A 27527-nucleotide genomic window follows, 5' to 3' on the forward strand; every position below is an offset into this window, starting at 1 on the left:
CTCTTTCGACCTTCGCACTCGCCTGTGGACGGTACGGAGTGTGCAGCTTGCTATCAATTCCCATCAATTTACACATTCCTTGAAAGACATCACCTGTAAAATGGGTACCCCTATCACTTTCGATTATTCTAGGGATACCATATCTACATACAAATTCCTGCACAATTTTCTTAGCAGTAAACATAGCGGTATTTGTAGCCGCAGGAAATGCTTCGACCCAATTTGAGAAAACATCTATACAAACAAGTACATATTTCAAATTCCGACAAGGGGGTAATTGTATAAAGTCAATTTGTATTACCTGGAAAGGGCCGCCGGCAGGTGGGATATGGGATGGTTCTGTAGGTATTGCCTTTCCAATATTCTTTCTCAAACAGGTAAGGCATGACATTGCTCTTTTACTCGCATGAGAGGAGAATCCTGGGGCGCACCAATATGCTCTCACCAATTTGCACATCCCTTCCTTGCCTAGATGAGTCAGCCCGTGAGCTGCTTCAGCCAGACATGGAAGATATGCTCTGGGGGCCACTGGTTTACCATGTCCATCCGTCCAGAGTCCTGAGGACTCCTGGCCATATCCCTTTGCCTTCCAGACTGCCTTTTCCTGTGTGGAACACAAATTTTGCATTTCACACAACTTCTGTGTGTTAATGGTATTAAATACCATCAATTGTGTGGTGTCTGTCTGTATGGGGGTAGCAGCTGCTAACTTAGCAGCTTCGTCTGCTCGGCTGTTACCAAGTGATACCGGGTCTTGGCTATATGTGTGTGCTTTACATTTGATAACAGCCACTCTGTCGGGTTCCTGTATCGCTGTTAGAAGCCTTTTTATGTGAGCTGCATGCGCTACCGGTGTACCAGCGGCCGTCATGAAATTTCTGAGGCGCCATAGGGCTCCGAAATCATGGACTACTCCGAATGCGTATCTAGAATCGGTGTAGATATTGGCTGACTTACCCTTAGCCAATTCACATGCTCTGGTTAGGGCGACCAGTTCAGCAACCTGGGCTGAGTGAGGTGGGCCTAGCGGTTCCGCTTCTATGGTGTCTTGGTCATCTACGACTGCGTATCCAGTACACAAGTCTCCCGAGTCTGACTGTCTATGGCAACTACCGTCCGTGTAGAACGTGAGTTCTGCATCTTCCAGTGGGTTGTCACTGATGTCAGGCCTTGCGGTAAAATTTTGGGTCAAATATTCCATACAATCATGTGTATCTTCCTTTGTATTAAATCCTCCTTCCCCATCACTCTCACCTTCCACCCTTTGTGCCTGACCAGGCACACCTGGGAGATACGTTGCAGGATTTAATGCACTGCATCTCCTTATGGTGATGTTTACGGGGGCCATTAGTGCCAATTCCCATCTTGTAAACCTCGCTGATGAGACGTGTCTGGTTTGGGCAGAATTCAATAAGGCTGATACTGCATGTGGCGTATGGATTGTGAGGTTGTGGCCTAGCACGACGTCTTCGCTTTTTGTCACTAGCAATGCTATCGCAGCAACGCTTCGCAAGCATGTGGGGAGGGATCGCGCTACCGTGTCTAGTTGAGCGCTGTAGTATGCAACTGGCCTGCTGGCATCACCGTGTTTTTGGGTTAGTACACCTGCCGCGCAACCAGCACTTTTTGTTCCGTATAGTTCAAAGGGTTTCCCATAGTCTGGCATACCTAGTGCTGGTGCCTGCGTTAGGCACTGTTTGAGTCTCTCAAATGCTGTTTCGGACTCGTCTGTATGCGAAATCCTATCAGGTTTGTTTGAGGAGACCATTTCCTGCAAAGGTAACGCCAAAATGGAAAACCCTGGGATCCAATTACGGCAATACCCACACATTCCTAAAAACGTTCTGATCTGTTGCTGGGTTTGTGGCAGAGTCATGTCTCTAATTGCTTGGATTCTATCAGCGGTCAGGTGTCTCAGTCCTTGTGTTAGACAGTGTCCCAAATATTTTACCTTAGTTTGGCATAATTGTAACTTGTCTTTGGACACCTTGTGTCCTGTGTCTGAAAGATGAAACAGGAGCTGTTTCGTATCCTTCAGAGATGCTTCCAGTGAATCTGAACACAGTAGTAAATCGTCCACATACTGTATCAATACTGATCCACTGTCTGGTTGGAAAGACTGTAAACAATCATGCAAAGCCTGAGAAAATATACTTGGACTATCTATTAAACCTTGGGGTAATCGAGTCCACGTGTATTGGACTCCTCTGTATGTAAATGCAAACAAATATTGGCTGTCAGGGTGCAGAGGTACCGAAAAGAAAGCGGAGCAGAGGTCAATAACAGTGAAAAATTTGGCAGTGGGAGGGATTTGCATTAGGATGACAGCTGGATTTGGCACTACGGGGAACTGACTCTCAACTATTTTGTTAATCCCCCTTAGATCCTGCACTAGTCTGTAACCCCTCCCCCCACTCTTTTTAACAGGGAAGATGGGACTATTGGCAGTGCTGGACGTTCTTACCAGAATGTCCTGTTGTAGCAAGCGCTCTATTACTGGGTAAACTCCTAACTCCACCTCTGGCTTCAGAGGGTACTGTGGGATTTTTGGAGCTATCCTACCATCTTTTACTTGTACAACTACTGGAGCTACGTTTGCCATTAATCCAGTGTCTTGTCCGTCTTTTGTCCAAAGTGACTCTGGTATCTGAGATGTCATCTCTTCTATTTGGGATGGATTCCTATTTGTCATAATGGTATGTGACATTAATTTTGATGGGGAGTCTAACATGTCTCGCACTTCCTGAGCGTGTTTCTCAGGTATGTCCAAGAATACACCTTCAGGAGTACAATAAATGACGCACCCCATTTTACACAGTAAGTCTCTTCCCAGGAGATTAGTTGGTGCCGATGCAGCCAGCAAAAAGGAATGCTTGGTATGCAAAGGCCCTATTGTAATCTCGGCTGGTTTGCTAACAGGGTAGTGCTGGACTACTCCTGTTACTCCCATGGCTGGAATTGTCCTACCAGTGGTTCTCATGCCCACTGTCGAATTTATCACTGACTTGGCCGCCCCTGTGTCTACAAGAAAGTTTAAAGTTTTACCAGCAACATTAATTGCGATCTTGGGTTCACTTCCAAGGTTGGCAATTAACTTTACTGGCTGCAGATTACAGGTATGGCCACACCCCTATTGGGTATGGTGACCTTCCTGAATCCCGCTGGCAGCAACTACTTGTGAGGGAGTTAGCTGGGAACTACCAGAGGCATGCCAGTCTCTGTTCGGGGGATATCTTTTTGTTTCCCCTGTATGTGGCTCATAACTCCGTTTCTGTGGACCCCGATCCCAATGTCGTGTGTCGTGTCGTTGTCTAGGGGGTTGGTATGAGTTTCGTGGATTCTTTACTCTACAATCTCGTGCCATGTGTCCCTGTTTGTGACAAGAATAACAAGTAACCATACTTGACTTACCCACAGGATTTGGTGATACAAACAAAGGCTGCCTTGTGGTCAGAGCCTGTATACTTACTGACATTAATTTATCACCTTGTTGTTCCCTGTGTCTGGTGATGTTTCTATCGTGATCAATAGCAGCCTCTCTCAAAGTAGCCACAGACAGACCTCGCCAACATGGTTGTGTGGTCTGTACCCTAGTCTTCAATGACTCTTTTAAACCATCCATCAGTACCGATACTGCTACTTCCCGATGGTTTGTGTCTGTTTTAATGTCCTCTATGCCTGTGTATTTTGCCATTTCTAATAATGCTCTGTGAAAATACTCTGCAGCTGTCTCTGACTCCTTCTGTTTAATGGAGAATATCTTATTCCATTTAGCTACTGCTGGGAAATACTCTTTTAACTGCAAGTTTATTCTTTTCACATTATCTTGGTTGTACACATCTGTAAGAGGTACATCATGATCTAGTCCGTAATCAGCTAAAAATTGAGTTGCGTCGACATTTGAGGGTAAACATGCTCTCAGCAATATCTGCCAGTCTTTATTGTTGGGCTCTGCAGTGTTACCTAAGTCTCTGATGTATTTTTGACTGGCAACTAAATCTTTTCTAGGGTCAGGAAATTCAGACACTATGGTCCTTAATTCCATTCGGGAAAATGGGGTGTACATGGCAATGTTCCTAATGGGAGTGGCTCCTGATGTGTCTGTTTTCCCATTTGGCACTGCTATTACTCTAACAGGTGTAATTCTAACAACCTCATTCTGTGTAGATTCTACAGGCTGTGGTGAAATAGTCTCAGCATAATGCATGGTGCCGTACTTACCAGTTGATACGACCTCACCTATCCCTCCGCTAGGGGCCTTTACTAATCTCGTGGGTGGAGCTGTGCCTACTGTGGTCTCTGCTATGGTGGCTGCTAGAGAGAGCGCTGAAATCGTTGCCGATTCGTCCTCTTGATCACACTCCTGAGGAAAGTTCAAAACAGGGTACAACTTGCACGGGTTAATACTTGCATGGGTTAATGGGTTAACATTATCATTAACATTTACACAGTTACTAAGTGATTTTGTGTTACACCTTAGTGCGTCTTTCTCCGCAATCAACTTCTCTCCTGATATATATGGTGGCGGTGGGGCCGTGGCAATCAGTTTTCTGTTAGAGCCAGATCCCGCCGCCTGAGCCAAACCTCTCTGTATCTCACTTTCCTGTTGCCACAACTGTAAATAATCATAATGCTGGATTCGTCTCTTTGTTGATTTTATGAGACATATCCTCCTCCTTAAATTTTGTAACACTTCTGAGCTGAAGCTACCTACTCTTGGGAATTTCTCCCCGTCATGTACAGTCATTCTCTCCCATTCATCACATAAAGTTTCTGTGTGACTTCCATATTTCTCACACATTATATACCTGGCCGACCCAATTGGTCGGACCACTGAATCAACCCGAACCGAGGTTGATCGCCCCCTACCTGAACAAGTGGCCCCCATAGTTCGAAAGTGTTGCTTTATTTAGCCAACCCTTACGCAAAACCAAATGTCCACAATAGGCTGACGGTGGCGGTTTACCGAGTACCCCACTCACTCGCCCACGCCGACCAATACGACCTGATCACACCGATATGGTTCTGGCGTACTCGACCTAGGGCCCCTGCGACCTGAACCTCTATTTACTGGAACCTGCGAGGGTTATCCGAAGAACACTTACTCTTTCCAGTAACTATTGGTTGCTGGATAGTTCCTGAGTGAGCAGCAAACTTCCCTTAAAATAAAAAAAATTACACAAATCACGTTAGAGTGTACAAATAGCGTTTGTGACCCCTTTACTCTAATGGTATTAGGTCAGATTACTAACTAATGTACACAATTACGTGCGGTCCAGTCGTTCAGTACACAAACAACTAAGCTTATGTACGGAAAGACCAATGGAATCGAAACTTACGACTGCGAATTCCTTCAGCAAGAGCTTATATGGCCTATATGGGTGTTGCACCAACCCTTTTCGGTGTTGTGCCTGTGAACTGTATAGCGGACTTCCTTGTCGGCTGTACCTGGACCTCCTGGTCTGCTATGACCTCCTGGTCTTGTTACAGTATGACCTCCTGGTCTTGTTACAGTATGACCTCCTGGTCTGCTATACTCTAATGCTCAAAATTGTATATTTAACTAGGGATGCCTCCCTAGCCACCGTGCACGTCACTTACACGCATGTACCTCACGAGTACTCGACTTTTCTTGTGGTTCAACCTTTAAAAATTGTAAAAACACTCACTCATCACATGTACACTTTTGTTTCTATTTCTATTTCTGCGCAGAAATTTTTCTTTAGATCAGGTGTGTTACCAATTAGGAGCAGGATCTGTTAATTAAATTTCGGACACCCAAAAATAGACTTGCGTTATTTCTCGCCTCGCGTTATTTATCGCTTTGCGTTATTTATCAACTTATCGTGACTTGAGCTACGTGGGCGTAACCGGACGCTCCGTTGCGTAATATACGCTGCGTGCGTCGGCCTTTGGATTGCGTACGCAAGTCTTTGTTAGAGACACGTATACGCAAAGCAAAGATCCACCGTAACACAATTTATACTTTTATCAATGTAGATGATCCTTGATCATCTACCACACAACACACTGACTTCGCCTTATCTCCCAGGCAAAACTGTGTGTTTGTCTATCTTTTAACTATATTACCTTTACTCTTAAACTATGAAATAACGGCAAATCTCTTTTAGCACTTCTATCAACTATAAAACTGGCAGACAGGAGAGTGATATACGAAAATGAAAAAGAAAAAGAAATGCAGATATATATATGTGTGCGTGCGTGTGTACGCAAGACAGAAAAATAAACAGTTTTAAAAGGCACTAGCGTTTTGTTCTTACCTCCGGTTCCCGGATTCCTTCAGCACTCTTTACCTAAGCGAAGCAGACGCTTATCCTGTCAGCACTACGAGGGATACAACCTCCCGCCCTTTGCTGAGGGATAATGTCTGCTGATCTACCTAGTGCAGATATGTGAAGGACGGGCGAGCCGCCAATTGATAAAGCTAAATATTTATCGTATATAAAACACCTTAAGAGGTCTAAGAACACTGTACGCTATCTACGTAAGAAGTACCATAAGGGTACGCAAGTTGTGTAGCGATCGCTCAACCGTAGTCGAGACGCTCAAGCGTCACGTTCGCTTACGGCCCAGTGATCACAGGCAGGCACGCTATTGGCTGCCGACTAACGTAATGATTCGCTATAGCGTAGCGTACGCCCAGGACCACGAGGAGATCACCAGCGGTGCAGACGCTTACAACGTTAAAACCTTTATATCTATACCTTTAACAATGAGATACACAGTATACCTTAGTGTAGAGACAGAGTGTAAGTGCAACCTGGTGTAACCTGATTAACTACAAAGCTGCTTGAGCGTCACCGACGCTCAGAGAATACTTAACCCTATAAAGAATACACAGATACCTGGGCTTAGGGTCCAAAACCTATTATATGTATTATAACTATTATACTTGAAAAAGGAATCACAGTACAAATGATACACTACAATATAACATAGACCAACTAACCAGATAACTACACGGGAAATACAATACAATACAATTAAAGGAAAATACGAGAGAAAGAGTAGAGAGAGAGAGAGAGATAGAGAGAGAGAGAGAGATGGCTCACAGTAAGACAATATGATTACGGAGAAAACTTACGCACAAGGGGAACGATCGCATGCGCCTCGATATCCAGCTCCCGATTATCAGCAATGAGAACCGTTGAAGAGAGTGAACTGGATACGGTCGGCCTGCCTATTTATGCCCCACACACAATACAATTCAATGGTCCCTACAATCTCATTGTTCATTGGACACAGGAATTCGGCTTCGCATTATAACAAAAGGTCATAGGTTGATTCATACAGGTGGGCTGTGACTATTTCCAACTGCTCAGGTGGGAGGGAAACTGGGTTTCCCGCCGCATGGGTAATAAAGTGCAAATAAAGTAAATGTTCATAAACTTCTTATGTCCATAACTATTCGCACGAGCGATTGATCTGCTTCAAACCAACACCGGAATATTTCTAATTAAATATTCTTCCGATGGATACTAAACACCACTGTATTACTCCTGTCTGACCCTTCGTATCAAACAAAGAGGGATTTCTCTGTTCATGAACATTCTATATTAACCAAACTTTCAGAATCTATCAAAGGGACCATGATCTATAAAATACCTTATTAGTGAAAATATGTAATGATTGAGTCGCACGCTACGATCGCATAAACTCTACCGTAAATACGCATACCATGCGCCTGCGGGTGCCCGCGACTGTGAGTATGCGCACGTACGGGAGAGCGTACGCATGCGCAGCACGGACCTGTGTGAGGTGCAAATATGGTAGTGTGCATAGAGATATTTTTCTGACTTTGACACTATATCCATGGCTCCACCTTTATCCATCACTTTAGTCACACAATAAAAAAAGTCAATAAGATTTGTTTGACATGATCTCCCCCCAGTGAATCCATGCTGTTTGGGATCCAGTAAATTGCCGGATTTGAGATAATCTACAACTCTTTCTTTTAAGAGTGTTTCCATCAATTTCCCTACTACTGATGTAAGACTCACTGGTCTGTAGTTGTTTGCCTCTTCCTTGCTTCCACTTTTGTGCAGTGGGACTATGTTTGCTCTTTTCCAGTCCCCTGGAATTACTCCTGTAGCTAATGACTGGTTGAATAATTCTGTCAATGGTGCTACCAGCACCTCTTTAAGTTCTTTTAGTATCCTTGGATGTATCCCATCTGGCCCCATAGATTTGTCCACTTTCAGCTTTGAGAGTTCTGTTAGGACCTTCTCCTCTGTAAATGTACTTGTTTCATTTTCCTGAATATCCCTGCAACTTAACTGTGGCCCCTTCCCCTCTCTTTCAGTAGTAAATACTGAGCAAAAATAATAATTAAGATGATCTGCTATTAAATTGTCTCCTTCAACAAGACTCCCAGTGTCCGTCCTTCGTTTTATAATTCCGCCTTTTGTTTTTCTCCTTTCGCTTATATACCTAAAAAAAGTTTTGCCTCCTTTACCCACTGACTGGGCCATTTTCTCCTCAGCTTGTGCCTTTGCACATCTGATTACCTTCTTTGTCTCCTTCTGTCTAACAAGATATATCTTTTTGTCTTCATTATTTTGTGTCTGCTTATATTTCCTAAAAGCCATCTTTTTTGCTCTCACAATATTTGCTACTTCTTTTGCAAACCACACTGGCTTCCTTTTCCTTGTGTTTTTCCTAACAGTTTTGATACAAAGGTCTGTTGCCTTCAATATTGCACATTTTAATGTTTCCCACCTCTCCTGCACTGTTTCCAAGTTCCTCCACTCTGCCAAAGAATCACTTACACATTTTCCCATCCCTACAAAATCAGCCTTCCTAAAATCCAACACCTTTGTTTTTGTATGGGACGAGGTAGTCTCTGTCTTAATGCTGAACCAAACTGCTTGATGATCACTGGATCCCAGGTTTTCACCCACTTTTACGTCCGATAATCTGTCTCCATTTATAAGTATTAAGTCTAATATTGCGTCTTTCCGAGTGGGCTCCCTCACCAATTGGTGGAGGGATGCTCCACCAACTATTATTGACCAGTACACATAGACAAACCATTTTGCATTAATAAAGATTTTACATTGAGAAATAGAGCGATCTCACACTGACATACATATGAAAACCATGTTAAATGAAAGACACAAACGTTATTGTGGCTTATAGAATATCAGTTCATCACATCATATGTACTCAGTTTATCAACTATGCATATTATATTGTAACACTGCTGATATGTACCATAAAGGTCTGAGGGGCAGATGTATTAACCTGGAGAAGGCATAAGGAAGTGATAAACCAGTGATATGTGCAAGGTGATAAAGGCACCAGCCAATCAGCTCCAATATGTAAATTAACAGTTAGGATCTGGTTGGCTGGTGCCTTCATCACTTTGCACATATCACTGGTTTATCACTTCCTTATGCCTTCTCCAGGTTAATACATCTGCCCCTGAGTATGTGATAAAATTGTTACTGTTTTCTTGATATTTTAGAATATAAGGCATGACCAGACCTGTATATTAACGGGGAAAAAAAGATTTACACCAAATACCACATACAGGTATTACTGTGTATTACAATGTATATATTGCTGTATACATATCATATATAACTGTGTATTAAACCGTTTATATCACTGCATACCATAGATTACTGTATATTACACCATATATATCGCTGCATACATGCCATATGTCACTGTGTATTAAACAGTGTATATCGCTGCATACAGACCATATATTACTGTGTAATACAGCGTGTATAGCACTGTGTATACATCACATATTACTGTGTATAAAACCGTTTATAAAGCTGCGTCATATATTACTATATATTACATCATGACATGTCCAGACATGTATATTAACGAAAAAAGATTTACACCATTTATATCATTGTATACATACCATATATAACTGTGTATTAAACCGTTTATATAGATGCATACCATAGATTACTGTATATTACACCGTATACATCGCTGCATGCATGCCATATGTTACTGTGTATTAAACAGTGTATATTGTTGCATACAGACCATATATTACTGTGTATTACGTGTATAGCACTGTATACATACCACATATTACTGTGTATTACAATGTGTATATTGCTGCATGCATACCACATATTACTGTGTATTAAAACGTTTATATAGCTGCACACCATATATTACTGTATATTACATTGTGACATGTCCAGACCTGTATATTATATATAGTAAATTGTTTTCTCCTAGTCCGTAGAGGATGCTGGGGACTCCGTAAGGAGCATGGGGTATAGACGGGCTCCACAGGAGACATGGGCACTCTAAAGACTTTAGATGGGTGTGCACTGGCTCCTCCCTCTATGCCCCTACTCCAGACCTCAGTTAAAGAACTGTGCCCAGAGGAGACGGACAGTACGAGGAAAGTATTTTTGTTAACCTAAGGGCAAGATTCATACCAGCCCACACCATCCACACCGTATAACATGGAATATACGCAACCAGTTAACAGTATCAACAAAACAGCATCAGCCAAAGACTGATCTTAACTGTAACATAACCCTTATGTAAGCAATAACAATATACAAGCCTTGCAGAAATATGTCCGCACTGGGACGGGCGCCCAGCATCCTCTACGGGCTAGGAGAAAAAGATTTACCGGTAGGTTTAAAACCTTATTTTCTCTTACGTCCTAGAGGATGCTGGGGACTCCGTAAGGACCATGGGGATTATACCAAAGCTCCAGATCGGGCGGGAGAGTGCAGATGACCCTGCAACACCAATTGAGCAAACATAAGGTCCTCATCATCCAGGGTATCAAACTTGAAGAATTTTGCAAAAGTGTTTGATCCCGGCCAAGTCGCCGCTCGGCAAAGCTGTAACGTCGAGACGCCTCAGTCAGCCGCCCAAGAAGAGCCCACCTTCCTAGTGGAATGGGCCTTTACCGAATTTGGTAACGGCAATCCAGCCGTAGAATGAGCTTGCTGAATCGTGTTACAGATCCAGCGAGCAATAGTCTGCTTAGAAGCAGGAGCGCCAACCTTGTTGGCTGCATACAGGACAAACAGTGCCTCTGTTTTCCTAACCTGAGCCGTCCTGGCAACATACATTTTTACGGCCCTGACTACATCCAGGGACTTGGAATCCTCCAAGTCATTCGTAGGCACAGGTACCCCAATAGGTTGGTTCATATGAAACGATGAAACCACCTTAGGCAAAAATTGAGGACGAGTCCTTAATTCTGCTCTATCCACATGGAAAATCAGATAGGGGCTTTTGTGCGACCAAGCCGCCAATTCGGACACCCGACTTTCAGATGCCAAGGCCAACAACATGACCACCTTCCAAGTGAGAAACCTTAACTCAACCGTTTGAAGAGGTTCAAACCAGTAAGATTTTAGGAACTGTAACACCACGTTAAGGTCCCATGGTGCCACTGGAGGCACAAAAGGAGGCTGTATGTGCAGCACTCCCTTTACACAAGTCTGAACTTCTGGGAGAGAAGCCAATTCCTTCTGAAAGAAAATTGATAGGGCCGAAATCTGTACCTTAATGGAGCCTAATTTCAGGCCCATATCCAATCCTGTCTGTAGAAAGTGGAGAAAACGGCCCAGATGGAAATCTTCCGTAGGAGCATTCTTGGATTCACACCAAGATACATACTTTCTTCAGATACAGTGATAATGTTTCGCGGTCACTTCCTTCCTAGCCTTTATCAAAGTAGGGATGACTTCTTCCGGAATGCCTTTCCCAGCTAGGATTCAGTGTTCAACCGCCATGCCATCAAACGTAACCGTGGTAAGTCTTGGAACACACAGGGCCCCTGTTGCAACAGGTCCTCTCTGAGAGGAAGAGGCCATGGATCTTCTGTGAGCATTTCCTGAAGATATGAATACCAGGCCCTTCAAGGCCAATCTGGAACAATGAGTATTGTCTGCACTCTTTTTCGTCTTATGATTCTCAATATCTTTGAGATGAATGGAAGAGGAGGGAACACATAGACCGACTGAAACACCCAAGGTGTCACTAGGGCGTCCACTACTACTGCCTGAGGGTCCCTTGACCTGGCACAATACCTCCGAAGCTTCTTGTTGAGACGTGAAGCCATCATGTCTATTTGAGGAAGTCCCCAATGACTTGTTATCTCTGCAAAAACTTCTTGATGAAGTCCCCACTCTCCTGGATGGAGATCGTGTCTGCTGAGGAAGTCTGCTTCCCAGTTGTCCAATCCCGGAATGAAGACTGCTGCCAAAGCGCTTATGTGATTTTCTGCCCAGCGCAGAATCCTGGTGGCTTCCGCCATTATCACTATGCTCCTTGTTCCACCTTGGCGGTTTACATGAGCCACAGCTGTGACGTTGTCTGATTGAATCAGAACCGGTAGGTCGCGAAGAAGATTCTCCGCTTGACGTAGGCCGTTGTATATGGCCCTCAATTCCAGTACGTTGATGTGTAGACAAGCCTCCTGGCTTGACCATATCCCCTGAAAGTTTCTTTCTTGTGTGACTGCTCCCCAACCTCGGAGGCTCGCGTCCGTGGTCACCAGAACCCAGTCTAGAATGCCGAACCTGCGACCCTCTAGAAGATGAGCACTCTGCAGCTACCACAGGAGAGACACCCTGGCCCTGGGGGACAGGCTTATTTTCTGATGAATTTGGAGATGGGACCCGGACTGGACCGACACACTTTTCGATTTTAACAGGGCTCTGACCATGTTCTGGAGTTCCTGGGCTTTTTCCGTTGGGAGAAAAACCCTCTTTTGTTCCGTGTCCAGAATCATGCCTAAGAACGATAGCCGAGTTCTTGGAACCACCTGTGACTTTGGTCGATTTAGAATCCATCCATGTTGCTTCAGCAATCCCAGGGAGAGCGCCACGCTTTTCAGCAACTGATCTCTCGATCTCGCTTTTATCAGGAGATCGTCCAAGTATAGGATAATTGCGACTCCCTACCGACGCAGGAGCACGATCTTTTCCGCCATTACCTTGGTGAAAATCCTCGGGCCGTGGAAAGCCCAAACGTCAACGTCTGAAACTGGTAATGACAGTCCTGTACAGCGAATCTCAGGTACGCCTGATGAGGGGGATATATGGGGACATGAAGGTATGCATCCTTTATGTCCAGTGACACCATAAAATCACCCCCTTCCAGGCTAAAGATTACTGCCAGGAGCGATTCCATCTTGAATTTGAACTTTTTCAAGTACAGATTTAGGGATTTTACATTTAGAATGGGTCTGACCGAGCCATCCGGTTTCGGAACCACAGATAGGGTTGAATAGTACCCTTTTAACTGTTGAACCCGGGGAACCTCGACAACCACTTGTTGTTGACACAATTTTTGAATTGCAGCTAAAACTATCTCCCTTTCTGGGGAAGAAGCTGGTAAAGCCGATTTGAAAAACCGGCGAGGAGGCACGTCATCGAATTCCAGCTTGTAACCCTGGGATACAATTTCCATTGCCCAAGGATCCACGTCTGACTGAACCCAGACATGGCTGAAGAGTCGAAGATGTGCCCCCACCGGCGCAGACTCCCTCAGTGGAGCCCCAGCGTCATGCGGTGGATTTCGTAGAAGCCGGGGAGGACTTCTGCTCTTGGGAACTAGCCGTAGCCGACAGTTTTTTCCCTCTACCCTTACCTCTGCTGAGGAAGGAAGAGCCACGACCTCTTTCGGACTTATGCGACCGAAAGGACTGCATCTGATATTGCGTCGTTTTCTTTTGCTGTAGGGAAACATAAGGTAAAAAAGTAAATTTACCCGCGGTAACTGTGGAAACAAGGTCAGCAAGACCTTCCCCAAATAAATCCTCACCTTTGTAAGGTAAAACTTATATATGCTTCTTTGAGTCGACATCACACGTCCATTGGCGGGTCCACAGGGCTCACCTAGCAGAAATCGCCATGGCTTTGGCTCTTGAACCTAGAAGCCCAACGTCTCTCTGAGCGTCTCTCATATATAAGACTGCGTCTTTAATATGACCTAAGGTCAATAAAATGGTATCCCTATCTAGGGTATCAATGTCAGCTGACAAGGTATCTGTCCAAGCTGCTACCGCACTACAAACCCTATTGCCGGTCTTAGTAAAGCACCCGTATGTGTATAAATTGATTTTTAAGTCGTTTCCTGTCTGCGATCAGCAGGATCCTTGAGGGCTGTCGTGTCTGGAGACGGTAGCACCACCTTCTTGGATAAGCGTGTTAAAGCCTTGTCCACCCTGGGCGAGGATTCCCACCGTACCCTGTCCTGTGCAGGGAAAGGATACGCCATAAGAATTCTTTTGGGAATCTGCAGTTTCTTGTCTGGAGTTCCCCAAGCCTTTTCAAATAACGCATTCAGCTCATGAGATGGGGGTAAGGTTACCTCAGGTTTCTTTTCCTTAAACATGTGTACCCTCGTGTCAGGGACAGAGGGGTCATCTATGATATGCAAAACATCTTTTATTGCAATAATCATATAATGAATACTTTTGGCCACCCTTGGGTGTAACCTTGCATCATCGTAGTCGACACTGGAGTCAGAATCCGTGTCGGTATCTGTGTCTGCTAATTGGGATAGGGGACGTTTTTGAGACCCTGAAGGGCCCTGTGACACTGTCAAAGCCATTGATTGACTCCCTGTATTATCCCTGGACTCTGCTTTGTCTAATCTCTTATATAATAAAGTCACATTTGCATTTAAAACATTCCACATGTCCAACCAATCAGGTGTCGGCGTTGCCGACGGAGACACCACAATCATTTGCTCCACCTCCTCCTTAGATGAGCCTTCCGATTCAGACATGCCGACACACACGTACTGACACCCCCACACACTCAGGGATATATTTATATGGAGACAATTCCCCACTAAGGCCCTTTGGAGAGACAGAGAGAGAGAGAGAGAGAGTATGCCAGCACACACCCAGCGCCACCTGACTCTGGAAACAGAATTCCCAGTTAAACAGTGCTTTTATACCAATACATGTATATACACTCACTGCGTCAATTAAATGTGCCCCCCCCCCTCTTTTTTGCCCTCTGTCATCGTGTTCAGCAGGGGAGAGTCCGGGGAGCCAGCTTCTCTGCAGTGTGCTGTGGAGAAAATGGCGCTGGTTAGTGCTGGAGGATCAAGTCCCGCCCCCTCAGCGTCGGGCTTCAGTCCCGCTCAAATTCACAATACTGGTGGGGGATCATTTTATATACGGCCTCCCCAGTATATCTATATACTTTTGCCAGTCCAAAGAGGTTTAATATTGCTGCCCAGGGTGCCTCCCCCCCTGCGCCCTGCACCCTTCAGTGCCCGCTGTGTGTGTGTGTGTGGGAGCAATGGCGCGCAGCGTTTTCGCTGCGCGTTACCTCGGAGAAGATCTGAAGTCTTCAGCCGCCTTTGAAGTCTTCTTTCTTCTGATACTCACCCGGCTTCTATCTTCCAGCTCTGTGAGGGGGACAGCGGCGCGGCTCCGGGACGAACGGCGAGGCTGAGACCTGCGTTCCGACCCTCTGGAGTGATAATGTCGGTATTATCTTAGACCGCAAAGCTATACCCCTTTGTACACTATTACTGTTGAGCCGCTATGGCCACTAGACTACATGCACGTGCTACGCACTTTGCACGCTATTTGCGTACAGAGTCCTGCACGTGGTACCCACTTGGTGTACGCACGCCGCGCTGAGTGTACGGAATACACACAGCGAGCGCACACACAATTGATAACCTTTAAACCTTGTTAATGATACAATGTAGTGATATGCTTACACTTTAAACCTTTGGCAGCAAAGTACTGCAACGATATTATACCTTTAAACCTTACGTAGCGCTGGTGATACAAAGTACCCGCAGTGCGTACACCTTATCAATGCTTATACACCATATACAGATAAATCTACTTTAAAGCCCATGCAGGAAAGTGAAAACACAACACTGTTTGTAGTTTAAACCACAGGGTTCTAAGGTCACCGTGGATTGATTCCTAAAGATACAAACAATACAATTTATACACTACAGGCTAACAAGTAAATCTAAACAGAATAATGGCTACAGAGAATGTACGTATGTGAGAATATTCGCAAGCGCAACCCGAGCTCGGTCCTCCGCTGGTCATACAGATAGCGTTTAGAGTCTTCTGACTGGCCAGGCAACAATGGTCCTTTTATACACAACATGCATACACAATACAATGGTCACTGTAATCTCATTGTTCATTGGACACAGAGATATGTCTCCACATTACAGCAAAGGTCATAGGTGGATTTGAAAAGGTGGGCGATGTCTCTTCCAACTGCTCTTGTGGGTGGTATCCTCTGGATTCCCGCCGCATATGTAATTTACAGTAAATATAGTTAATGTTCATAATCTACTTTTGCACATAACTATACGCAGGAACAAGCGATCTTTCTCTAACTAACACGGAATGTTACCCTCAAAATACCCTAAAGCTGGATATTAGACATCACCTTCCAACCTTTATCTGACCCTTCCTATCATGCCAAGGCGAATCTCTCTGTCCAGGAACTGTTTAAACTAATAGAACTTGCTGACATGGTCTAGGGGAACTATATCTAAAATATACGCTATATGGGTTAAATATGCAATGTTCTAATAACACGCTACACGCTCACAAACTCTGCCGTAAATACCCATATCATGTGCATGATCGCCGGAGCGATCCTACGCAAATTGCGGATATGTGCACGCACGGCGGACTGAGTGCACGAGCAGCGGGCATGTGCATGGGGTTAGTACAAGGTATATGCATTATGATATTTTTCGACTTTGACAGGAGCTAATGGTGTCCAGTAGCCTAAGAAGCAGAGCCTAGCATTGAAGTAGGTCTGCTTCTCTCCTCTCAGTCCCACGATGCAGGGAGCCTGTTGCCAGCAGTGCTCCCTGAAAATAAAAAACCTAACAAAATTATTTTTCAGAGAAACTCAGGAGAGCTCCCCTGTAATGACCTCAGTCTCCTCTGGGCACAGGATCTAACGGAGGTCTGGAGGAGGGGCATAGAGGGAGGAGCCAGTGCACACCCACCTAAAGTTCTTTATAGTGCCCATGTCTCCTGTGGAGCCCGTCTATACCCCATGGTCCTTACGGAGTCCCCAGCATCCTCTAGGATGTAAGAGAAATAATGATAAACAATAATACTAATAATGATTTAATAGTAATGATAATGACAGTCAACATATGACAATGTGAGGCTGGCGGCTGGCGTCGGGAGGCAGCAGGACAGCAACAGGGCCTGAACGCGGAGGAACTTGGATCCGAAAGGATCCGGGTTCCTCCAATCAGCGCGCTAGGATTTGAACTGGGCGCCGATCGTGAGCCAATCCCGGCTCACGGCTTGGCGTCCAATGGGAGGCCGCTGCGGCGGGCCAATCCGTGCTCGTCCGCCGAGGCGGGCCAATCCGTGCTCGTCGCGGTGGACCAATAGGAGTCTGCCGCGTCATTGCTCCACCTCCTCCCAGCGTCTTATATCAGGCGCTGGGCGGCATCGGAGCTCAGTTGTTGCGCGCCGGAGCCAGAGCAGAGAAGAGCTCCAGAAGACGGCGGACGAAGACCAGCGGCGGAGAAGAAGGAAGAACCGGCAGAGAAGAGAGAAGACAGAAGAGGCAGCACTGGGAAGAAAGAAGAGGTGGAGCCCGAAGTCTAGCAGCGGATGACCGGTGGAGTGTGCTGCAGAGTGAGGGATGCAAAAGAGCTGACAAAGCTCCCCTCTGCAGCCTCTCCCACCGATCCGGGTAAGAGGCTTTAGGCCTGTACTACCTTCCTGCAATCTTTCCTCCCTAGACCACCAGGATTGTCAAGCATTAGGCCTGTGGCCACAAACAGGCAATAGGCCTGAGCAGTAGTTAGGAGTGAAGGGCACCTACATTAACTAGTAATCTTGGCGTTAGGCCAAGGTTACTGTCCCCTGATTAGGCAGGCTCTAGTCCTGTGGCCACAAACAGGCACTAGGCCTGAGCAGTAGTTAGGAGGGAAGGGCCACCGCATTAACAAGTAATCTTGGCGTTAGGCCAAGGTTACGGTCCCCCTTTTAGGCAGGTGCTAGGCCTGGGGTGACCGTTTAGTCACTAGGCCTGTGTTATAGATAGGACCCAATATTCATATAAATAATCTTGGTATTAGGCCAAGATTATATTCCCATGGGTAGGCAGGCACTAGGCCTGTGGGCACTTCCGGGCATTTGGCACGGGCGCAAGTTAGTCACAAATAAAGGGTGAGATGTGAAGTTGGAATCTTTGCACTAGCCAAGGATTTCATTCCCATTGTCAGGTGTGCATTTGGACTGGGCTCAGTCCAGGGTAGGAACGGAACTTCTACACTAGGGGCATAGTAGTATCTACGCAAGGGGAACGCATAGTACAGAACCCTTCCGGTTCGGTTCCCGCAGCAAGTGGGCTGTACGGTAGCTCGCTTGGGCTGTGGTTGGTTGGGTGTGTAGGGCTGGCTGGCCCACACGTTCTGTACTCCATTCGGGATAGGAAAGGTTGTGAAGAGACGATCCCGTCTCCACGTACCTCACCATCCCGTATACCTGAAGTGGATGGCTGTCCACTACAGGCCGCACAATATGCGTGTGCGCATGGGGAATAAGTACAGGCACTTGTCGGTCAGCCCGACGTGCAGGACCTGTCAACACCAGCATAACGGTAACTCATTGTTATGTCATTACTGTGTATCTTGAATGTGTCTTGTTTTGCTAGCTGAGGACATTTATAGCCGTTCTCTCTCATTTGTTTTGTTCAAAGGTTCATGGCAGCATAGGCCAGTTTAATTGTTTAGACTATCTGTTAGTTTGTAGGAAGGCTGCTGTTCATCTCTCCTCAGGAGCAGCGATCCTTGACCGGCAACTTGACAAGTGTGACGACGTGAGTATTCCCCTCTGTGTGTTTGTCTTGATCTGTGTTGGGCGCCGATCCACAAGTCTTCACTAGGCCTAGTGAAGCTCGCTTCATCTGGTGCGCAAGTGCCAAATAGCTGATATTTGGGTGGCTGAGGCCTTAGGGCCAGTGATGACATTCACCTAATCGGTGAAAGTCGTGGCCATCTCTGTGTATCTTCTTCCTCGCCGCAGGAAAGAGTTGATACCCCGTGTGATCAGTGCTTCTTTTCCCTCAGCATCTGGGTATCAAGGCCCAACCGTTGCGTCCTGGTTACTGGAGTACTTCCCGGTCCGAAGTGGTTCCGTGGTCAGAACCTGAAGGAGACTAGCGGTAAGAGGCGAGTCACACCTGCACAGCAGCAGGCATAACAACGCACACAACATCCTTACATTTGGCGTAGTCGGCAGGATGTCGGACACTGAAAACAACTCTTCTCCGGAAACGGAGAGGAAATTAAATTTTGGACTAGCATTGACGCATACCCCTCGGTACGATGGACGGAACATGCCGCTGGAAGACTGGAAGAAGAGGCTTGACGGAATCATCCAGCTGTATGGGGTGCTCCCCGAAATGCAGCTGCACTTGGCATTGAATACACTGGATGGAGAAGCCTGGCGGTCCGTTATCCTTGTTCCAGAAGAGGAGCGGAAAACGTTAGATGAGGTACTCACGATCCTCGATGGTGCCTATGTCAACACCTCATCTGCTGGGACCCTGCGTCAGCGGTTGTTCAACCGATTTCAGAGGGAAGATGAGTCTATACCCCAATTTGCCAATGCGCTTCAAGAGATGTTAGGCGAGACCTCTCGGCGCGACCCAGAAGGTCTGGGGTCACTGGTTAACCAAAGCTGAGGGATCATTTTGCACTCGGCCTTCGGAGTATCCCCATTCGACAGATCCTGTTGGATAAGATTGCCAATGACAAGAAGATGACCTTTCATCAAGTTCAAGTGGAGGCTGTCGCTAGGGATTGCGACGCCAATTTTGGACCATATGCTATGGCCCCGCAATGGTTAACACCGGTGTCGGCCCCTGTGGCGAGTAGAGAACCAAACCCCTTGGAGGCCTGTATCCAAGATCTTAAGGCGGCATTTGCCAAAGTCACTCTTGAAATGAAAGAGGAGATCTCCCAGTTGCGGAATGAGGTTCATAGACGGAGAAGTCATGGTGGGTCTGAAGATCGGGCGTCACGCAGGCTGCCAAGGGTATCACAAACCAACGTTGGAGGCACTCGTCCTAGGGAAGGTAGGGGACCTCGCTGATATTGCTGTAACAGGTTTGGGCACATCGCCCGGAAATGTACTGAGCCTAGGCAGGACCCTTTATTAAACAAGAAACCCTCGCGATGACGGGACCACCCGCGGGGGAGATGAGCGGAGGAGGCACAGCTATAGTGGATTCAGCTGACATAGAGGGTGAGTGTCCCGTTGTGGTTGGATGTCTTGGGGGGAAAAGAGCAGAAGTGCCTGTTGGATACTGGCTCGCAAGTCACCAGAATGTCTGAGGCATGTTTCCTGGAGCACTATTCTCATCTGAAGGATTCTGTGTTGGAAAGCTGGGTTACTCTTACGGCGGCCAACAATCTTCCTATTCCAGTTGTCGGAGTGGTGTGGATGGAGATCTCGATCTGTGGACAAGCAGTAGGAAAGAAAGGAAGGAATACTGGTCGTGGGAAGCTTGGGTTTGAGTCACAGGCCGGTAATTGTTGGCATGAACGTCCTACAGGATCTCAATCAGCTTTTGTTCCAGGAAAGAGGTCCGCAATATTGGAAAGAGTTGGGTATCCAACGACCGGTGCAACAGGCATTTCAGCAGGTGGGGAGGATATGCGAGGCTGGAAATTTGGAAGATTCCCATTGGATCGATCAGGACCAGTCATCGGCAACAGACAGAGTTACCTCCCCGCCAGGAGGTAATTCTTCCCCTCGAGGTACGTACTCACCAACGCCTGGAGGGGTTCGAGGTGATGGTGGAACCCAATGGATTCCTAGGAATAGACTCTGGGATCAACCCTGGCCGTAGTGAGAGACAGCAAGGTGTTGGTTCGGCTTTGTAATCTACCGGACCAGACCAAGATAATTCCTGCGGGAGCAACTATTGCTAATGTAACGGCTGTCCGATGGCGTTTCGGGGGGGGGGGGGGGGGGGGTGTCAGCAGGTCTTGCTGCATGCTGACGAGCAAGGGTCATGGTCAATGGCAGTGAGCCGGGAAAGGGACGAAGAACCCAGTATGGATTGGTGTGGCCGTGTTATACGAGAACAGATGGATGTCTGTCTGGACAAATGTAGCCCCGTTATGGTGCAGAAATTGGAGCATATGCTATGGGAACGACGGAAGGTGTTTTCCCGGCATGAGGAGGACTTCGGGTATACTGAAGATTTGCAGCATGAAATACGCACTGGGGAGAGTCCTCCAATCCGTGAGAGATATCGCCCTATCCCACCCAAACTCTATCAAGAGGTGAAGAAGATGTTGCGGCAGATGTTGGACAATCAGGTCATTCGTGAGAGTAAGAGCCCATGGGCTGCTCCCATCATGTTGGTACGGAAGAAGGATGGTTCCATCCGATTCTGTGTGGACTATTGGCGGTTAAACAGCTGTACCGTTCGAGATGCCTATCCGTTGCCTAGGATAGAGGAGTCCTTGGCGGCCCTGGGAAATGCTCAGTATTTTTCCACTCTGGACTTGGCCAGTGGGCATTGGCAAGTGGCAGTTAACACAAAGGATCAAGAAAAGACCACCTTCACAACTCCGACGGGGTTGTTTGAGTTCTTGCGCATGCCTTTTGGACTCACTAATGCACCAGCTATAATCCAGCGGATGATGGAGAGGTGTTTGGAAGGCTTGAAATTTGAAGCTATGCTGATATATCTGGATGATATTATCGTGTTTGCCTCCACTCTAGAGGAACATCTGGAACACCTGGATGTGGTGTTACAGCGTCTGGATAAGTACGGGCTCAAGCTCAAGCCCCGTAAGTGTCATCTTCTAAAATCAAGCTTGGAGTACTTGGGGCATGTGGTATCCAGAGAGGGAGTCTGCCCTACACCTGGCAAGATTTCAGCAGTCCAGGAGTGGAAGACGCCCACTACTATCACTGAACTACACACTTTCCTAGGATTGGTGGGGTACTATCGATGGTTTATCAAAGATTTTGCAAAAATCGCTGAACCACTGCACGCTCTGCTCTGAGGAGTGCCCACTACCAAAAAAATGCAGGCAATAGCCTGGGGTGAGGCACAAGAGAAGGCGTTCTGCCATCTGAAGAAAAAGCTCACTGAAGCTACGGTTCTGGGAAACGCCAATTTTGAAAAACCTTTTCTGCTTTGTACCGATGGCAGTCTACAGGGGCTAGGAGCAGTGCTTTCACAAGTACAAGATGGCCAAGAACGAGTAATCACCTATGGTAGCCGGAGTTTGAGGGAAACAGAGAGGAACCCGGATAACTACAGTTCCTTCAAGTTGGAACTGTTGGCTGAAGTATGGGCAGTGACTGAGAAGTTTGCAGAGTATCTGACCGCAACCCATGTGGAGATCTACATGGATAACAATCCCCTGGCCTATCTGTAAACTGCGAAACTAGGCGCTCTGGAGCAGCGTTGGGTGGCCCAGTTGGCAAAATTCAGTTATAAAATCCACTATCGGAAAAAAACAAACTAAATCAAATTTCTGAAGAAAACTCTCTGGAGCTCCAGAGGAATGCACCCGGCTCCTTGGGCACATTTTTCTAAACTGAATCTGCAGAAGGGGCATAGAGGGGAGGAGCCAGCACACACTATTGATTTCTTAAAGTGCCAGGCTCCTATGGACCTGATCTATACCCCACGGTACTAAAGTACATTCCCCAGTGTCCACTAGGACGTTAGAGAAAAATAGGACCCCAACATTTTGGAGTTTTAGATCTGCTTACCGACTCAAGAATATAAAGGTGATTGTCACTCAGGAGGTGAATGAGAAGGAAATATGAGGGTGGCTATGATTTTTCCTTTAGCAAATTTCTGTATCCTAAAAAGGAACTGCTATGTCTTCAATTTATCTGGAGAAAACATCTGCATGTTGTGCAAGTCCAGTTAATGTGCATAAATAAAGTTCAACTAGTTCCCATCTGGCGTGCCTCAAATTTGGAGAATATTCAAACTTCTAGGGGGGCAGAGGTACTTAGCCTTGGAGTGATAAAGTGGAGAGAGAAACTAACAATTGGCTCCCAACTTTCTTTTTTCAACCACATGGTTTTTTTTAAAACACATGGCAGTCAGGAGCTGATTGGTTAGTTGTTTCTCTCTTTCTCCACGGCTTAATACATCTCCCCATAGACTTTAAAAATACAGTGAGCCACATAAATGGTGAATGGAATATGGGCCCCTTCAAGTATTGTTCTAATGGTAAGAATCTCAAAAAATAAAGCACAGAGGTTTATTACCATTTTGTCCCCATACAAAGACTTCTACTATAAATGGGCAAGTTGCCCTAGTATGAACAAGCACAGCAACTGTTGGAAAACTTGTTGGGGCAGTGGGGAAACAGTCAGCTTTGCAAGTTAAAGTAGTGTTTAAACTCACATGTTCCAGCAAAACTTTGATAACAACATTGATGACTGGTCAACTACAGATTAGTCAGTTCATTCGGAATTAACCAATCTGTAACGGACATCTTCTCAGGACACATTTGCATTCCTTTAATTGAAATTCTGCATCAGTGAAAGCTAAAAGGTAGTAAACTCAAGATGAGGAGGACAGTAAGCAGGGAGGAAGGTGGCAAGAGGAGGACAGTATGGAGGGAGAGATGCGAGAGAAGCATAATACAGAGAGAAAATAAGAGTGTTGATACACTACAGCCACCATATATCAGGTACATATACCGGCGTTAACAACGCCGGTATGTACCTAGAAAATCACAAAGTACAGCTCTTGCGATAAGAGCTGTCCTTTACGATACAAGGACTTCCCATGTGCAGAGGTTACACTGGGAGGGTTCCAATTGGATCGCTTACAGGAATGAAAAAAGAAGCACCCAGGATGGTGTGGCTCATCGCGTCCGCAGCTAAACTAGATTTTTGTTTTGCCAATTTCAGTCACTTCTACCATGGATTGGACCTCTGCAAGATCCAAATTTCCTTGGCTGCAGTGATAAAATTAAATATATTTTCTGTTTTGTGGATAATGATATTATAGCCGATCATAAGCAATAGTTTGTTATTGTTTGCCAAAACTATGCAGCAAATACTTTCATGTACAGTACATACCTTGTAAACTCTTCATGAAGATTGTTTGGTTCAGAGGAGTAATATTTAATTCGAAAATGCAATGTATAGGGAGGGCCAACTGTTAAATAAAACAAAATAATTAATGATGTGTGCACAGATAGTAAAGAGTTTATATGGAAAACAGTTTTAATTAACCAATTGAACTTTGTCTATACTACATTTTAATATTTAGACAGCACATATGCTTAACAAATTGTACAGCAAACCACTAAATAAACATGTTCCCATTGCTCCCAGCGCTAGAACATTGTGGAGTTTCAAGCTTTTGTTGCTCTTTTGACATTAACTACAGATTATGTGTTCATATGATAGTACACAATAGTACCTCTAAAAATAATCTGCTGGAAAGATGGCATCTGAAAATGTTGTCAAAAGCTGTGAGCAATGATTGGGGGTAGTGTAAAGTACATTGGAATAAGTCACCACTGGTACACATTATATTCATAACGTATAGCAGAGATTCTCAACTGAAACCCTCATAACAACTGACCCAGCAAAATAGATTAAATAATCTGTGTATGATTAAAGAATCCACAAAACATGATGTGTACTTGGAGACTGGAGATAAGAATCCTTAACGTATTGGCATTTTACTAATTAATTATAACTAATATTAAAACTCATTAAGGAAGACCAAAATTGAATGACATAGGTTAAAGGAAAAATAGGATTTTGGTTACCTACCGGTAAATCCTTTTCTCGTAGTCCGTAGAGGATGCTGGGGTCCACATTAGTACCATGGGGTATAGACGGGTCCACCAGGAGACAATGGCACTTTAAGAGTTTGAGAGTGTGGGCTGGCTTCTCCCTCTACACCCCTCCTACCAGACTCCGTCTAGAAACTGTGCCCGAGTAAACGGACATCTTCAAGAGAAGGATTTAACACAGAAAGTGGCGAGATTCATACCAGCTCACACATACAAGGCTCTACTCCCCTCCTTAGTTCCACAAAGCAGGGAGGCTGTTGCCAGCATCCTCCCTGTGCCTAAACTCTATAAAAAAAATAAAAAAAAATAAAGAAACTCCTATGGAGCTCCCCTAGCTGTGACCAGCTCATCCGGGCACATTTTCTAAACTGAGTCTGGTAGGAGGGGCATAGAGGGAGGAGCCAGCCCACACTCTCAAACTCTTAAAGTGCCAATGACTCCCTGTGGACGAGTCTATACCCCATGGTACTAATGTGGACCCCAGCATCCTCTAGGACGTAAGAGAAAGCCCACGCAAGCATGGAGAGAATATAAAAACTCAACACAGATAGGGATAATGTGGGAATCGAACCCATGACCTCAGTGCTGTGAGGCAGTAATGCTAACCATTACACCATCCATGCTTCCCGAATCAAGCAAGGTTAAAAGTAGTGCACTGAATGTGTGCAATAAACTATATAAATGCAGCCAATAGAAACACACTGGGAGAAAATTCACCTTTTTTCTCCAAAGAGGTTAATTCTATGTAGGCAAGTAGTATATTGCCACCTTGGCTCTTTCATAATGTAACATGTAGTCCTAAAGTAACATGTAGTCCAGAGTCCATAAAAGCAATAGTCCTATCACATAAATAGACGTTATGGTAAGAACTTACCGTTGATAACGTGATTTCTCTTATGTCCACAGGTATCCACAGGATAACATTGGGATATGCCGGAACGACAGCGGAAATGGCACCAACACGGTCACGAGCTTTCTGGCCTCCCAGGATGCATCGGGGCTTCACTATATAGCCCCGCCCACTGACTCAGTCAAATCAGTTCTTTCCACAGCGATTTAGGCAGGAGCATCAGGTAGAAACCTATTTAGGCGATAAGAACACACATGCACACCCTTCCATACAAGAGGGAAGAGGTTTAGTGAATGCCAAGATCCTCAAATCAGGTGCGTCAGGGTGGGACCCCTGTGGATACCTGTGGACATAAGAGAAATCACGTTATCAACGGTAAGTTCTTACCATAACGTCTATTTCTCTGGCTGGGTCAACAGGATTATCCACAGGATAACATTGGGATTCTCAAAGCCAGTTTTAGTGGTGGGGACGCTCCTGATTACACAGGAGGACCTTTCGCCCGAAGTCTGCGTCATGAGAGGCAAAAGTATCCAAGGCATAATGTCTAATGAATGTGTTTATGGAAGACCATGTGGCTGCCTTACAAATCTGTTCTGCTGAAGCACCCTGTTGTGCTGCCCATGAAGGACCTACCTTACGTGTAGAGTGAGCAGAGACATTAGCCGGAGTAGGGAGATCTGCATGAGAATAAGCTTCTGATATTACCATTCGGAGCCATCTTGCGAGCGTCTGTTTACTAGCAGGCCATCTTCTTCTATGAAATCCGTAGAGGATGAAGAGAGAATCTGTTGACTTCCGGTTCCGGCTTCATGGAGACCTGAGCTCCGTTTTGAGCTCCGTCCCCCACTCCTCTGCAGCTACCTTTTAAAAGGCTTCTAAAGCCTCGTTTGACGCCCGGATCCCTCCCGCAGTGCCCCTACACCTCCCGCCGGTGACATGGACCGCTTTTTATAGCGCCGCTGATGCCGCAGCCCCAGCCGGACCAACAGCAGCCGCAGCCTCCACGCCAGGAGAAGCGGCGGGCTGCGGGGACCATGCAGGCAGACTCTGCTGTGGAGAGCGCACCTCCCCTGCACAAGAAAGCCGCGGCCGAGGGACTTGCATCTGGGGGACACGTGAGTGCGGGCTGTGATGCCCCTGTGACATATTCTGAGGTGGTGGCGGCCATTACAGCTACTATGACTCCCCTTCTATCTAAAGCAGTGGCTGATATCACTAGTCAGCTGCAACATCTGACCCACAGGGTTTCTAACACAGAACAGCTTAGTGTAGCCTCCCATGACATAGGAGATCTGCAGCACACTGTGAAGCGCCTCACTAATGATTCCTATCAGCTGTGGAACAAGATCGACGACATTGAGAACAGATCGCGTCAAAATAATATTAGGCTGGTCGGCCTCCCTGAGTCTATCAAGGGGCCCGCTTTGGCCCATTTTGTCCACAACACTCTACCCTCGCTCTTAGGCATAGAGGTGGTTTGCCAGGACATGGTTATAGAAAGGGTCCATAGGGTGGGCCCAACACCGACCCTAACAGGCCGAGACCCCGCGTTACCCTGTTCCGCTGCTTAAATTACCTACACAAAATGGAGATATGGTCGGCCTCTCGCAAAGCCAAATCTTTGTCATGGGAAGGACATAAACTTCATATTTTTCAAGACTACGCCGCTGAATTATCACGGGCCAGGAAATCCTTTTCCCCTGTCTGCTCTCGATTAGTCACTGAAGGGCGCAAATTTGGCCTACTGTACCCTGCCGGGCTTCGCATTTATGATGGGACTTCATTTAAGGACTTCTCCACCCCACCTGACGCTTTGGCCTACCTCCAGGAGCTGTCCCAGGTCAAGGATGCAGACATCTCT

At 46.0% G+C, this 27527-nt stretch overlaps 1 protein-coding gene across 2 annotated transcripts in view; it reads right to left on the reverse strand.

Annotated features, from left to right (window-relative positions):
- EPB41L4B (erythrocyte membrane protein band 4.1 like 4B) overlaps positions 1–27527 on the reverse strand; it is a 574953-nt gene that overhangs the window by 312823 nt on the left and 234603 nt on the right. For both annotated transcript variants that reach the window (XM_063922726.1, XM_063922725.1), the window contains one exon: positions 24086–24164. In XM_063922726.1, the coding sequence (XP_063778796.1) occupies positions 24086–24164 (79 nt within the window). The remainder of the gene's footprint in view (positions 1–24085; positions 24165–27527) is intronic.

The sequence above is a fragment of the Pseudophryne corroboree genome, chromosome 5 (assembly GCF_028390025.1).
Source record: "Pseudophryne corroboree isolate aPseCor3 chromosome 5, aPseCor3.hap2, whole genome shotgun sequence".
Lineage (NCBI taxonomy): Eukaryota > Metazoa > Chordata > Amphibia > Anura > Myobatrachidae > Pseudophryne > Pseudophryne corroboree.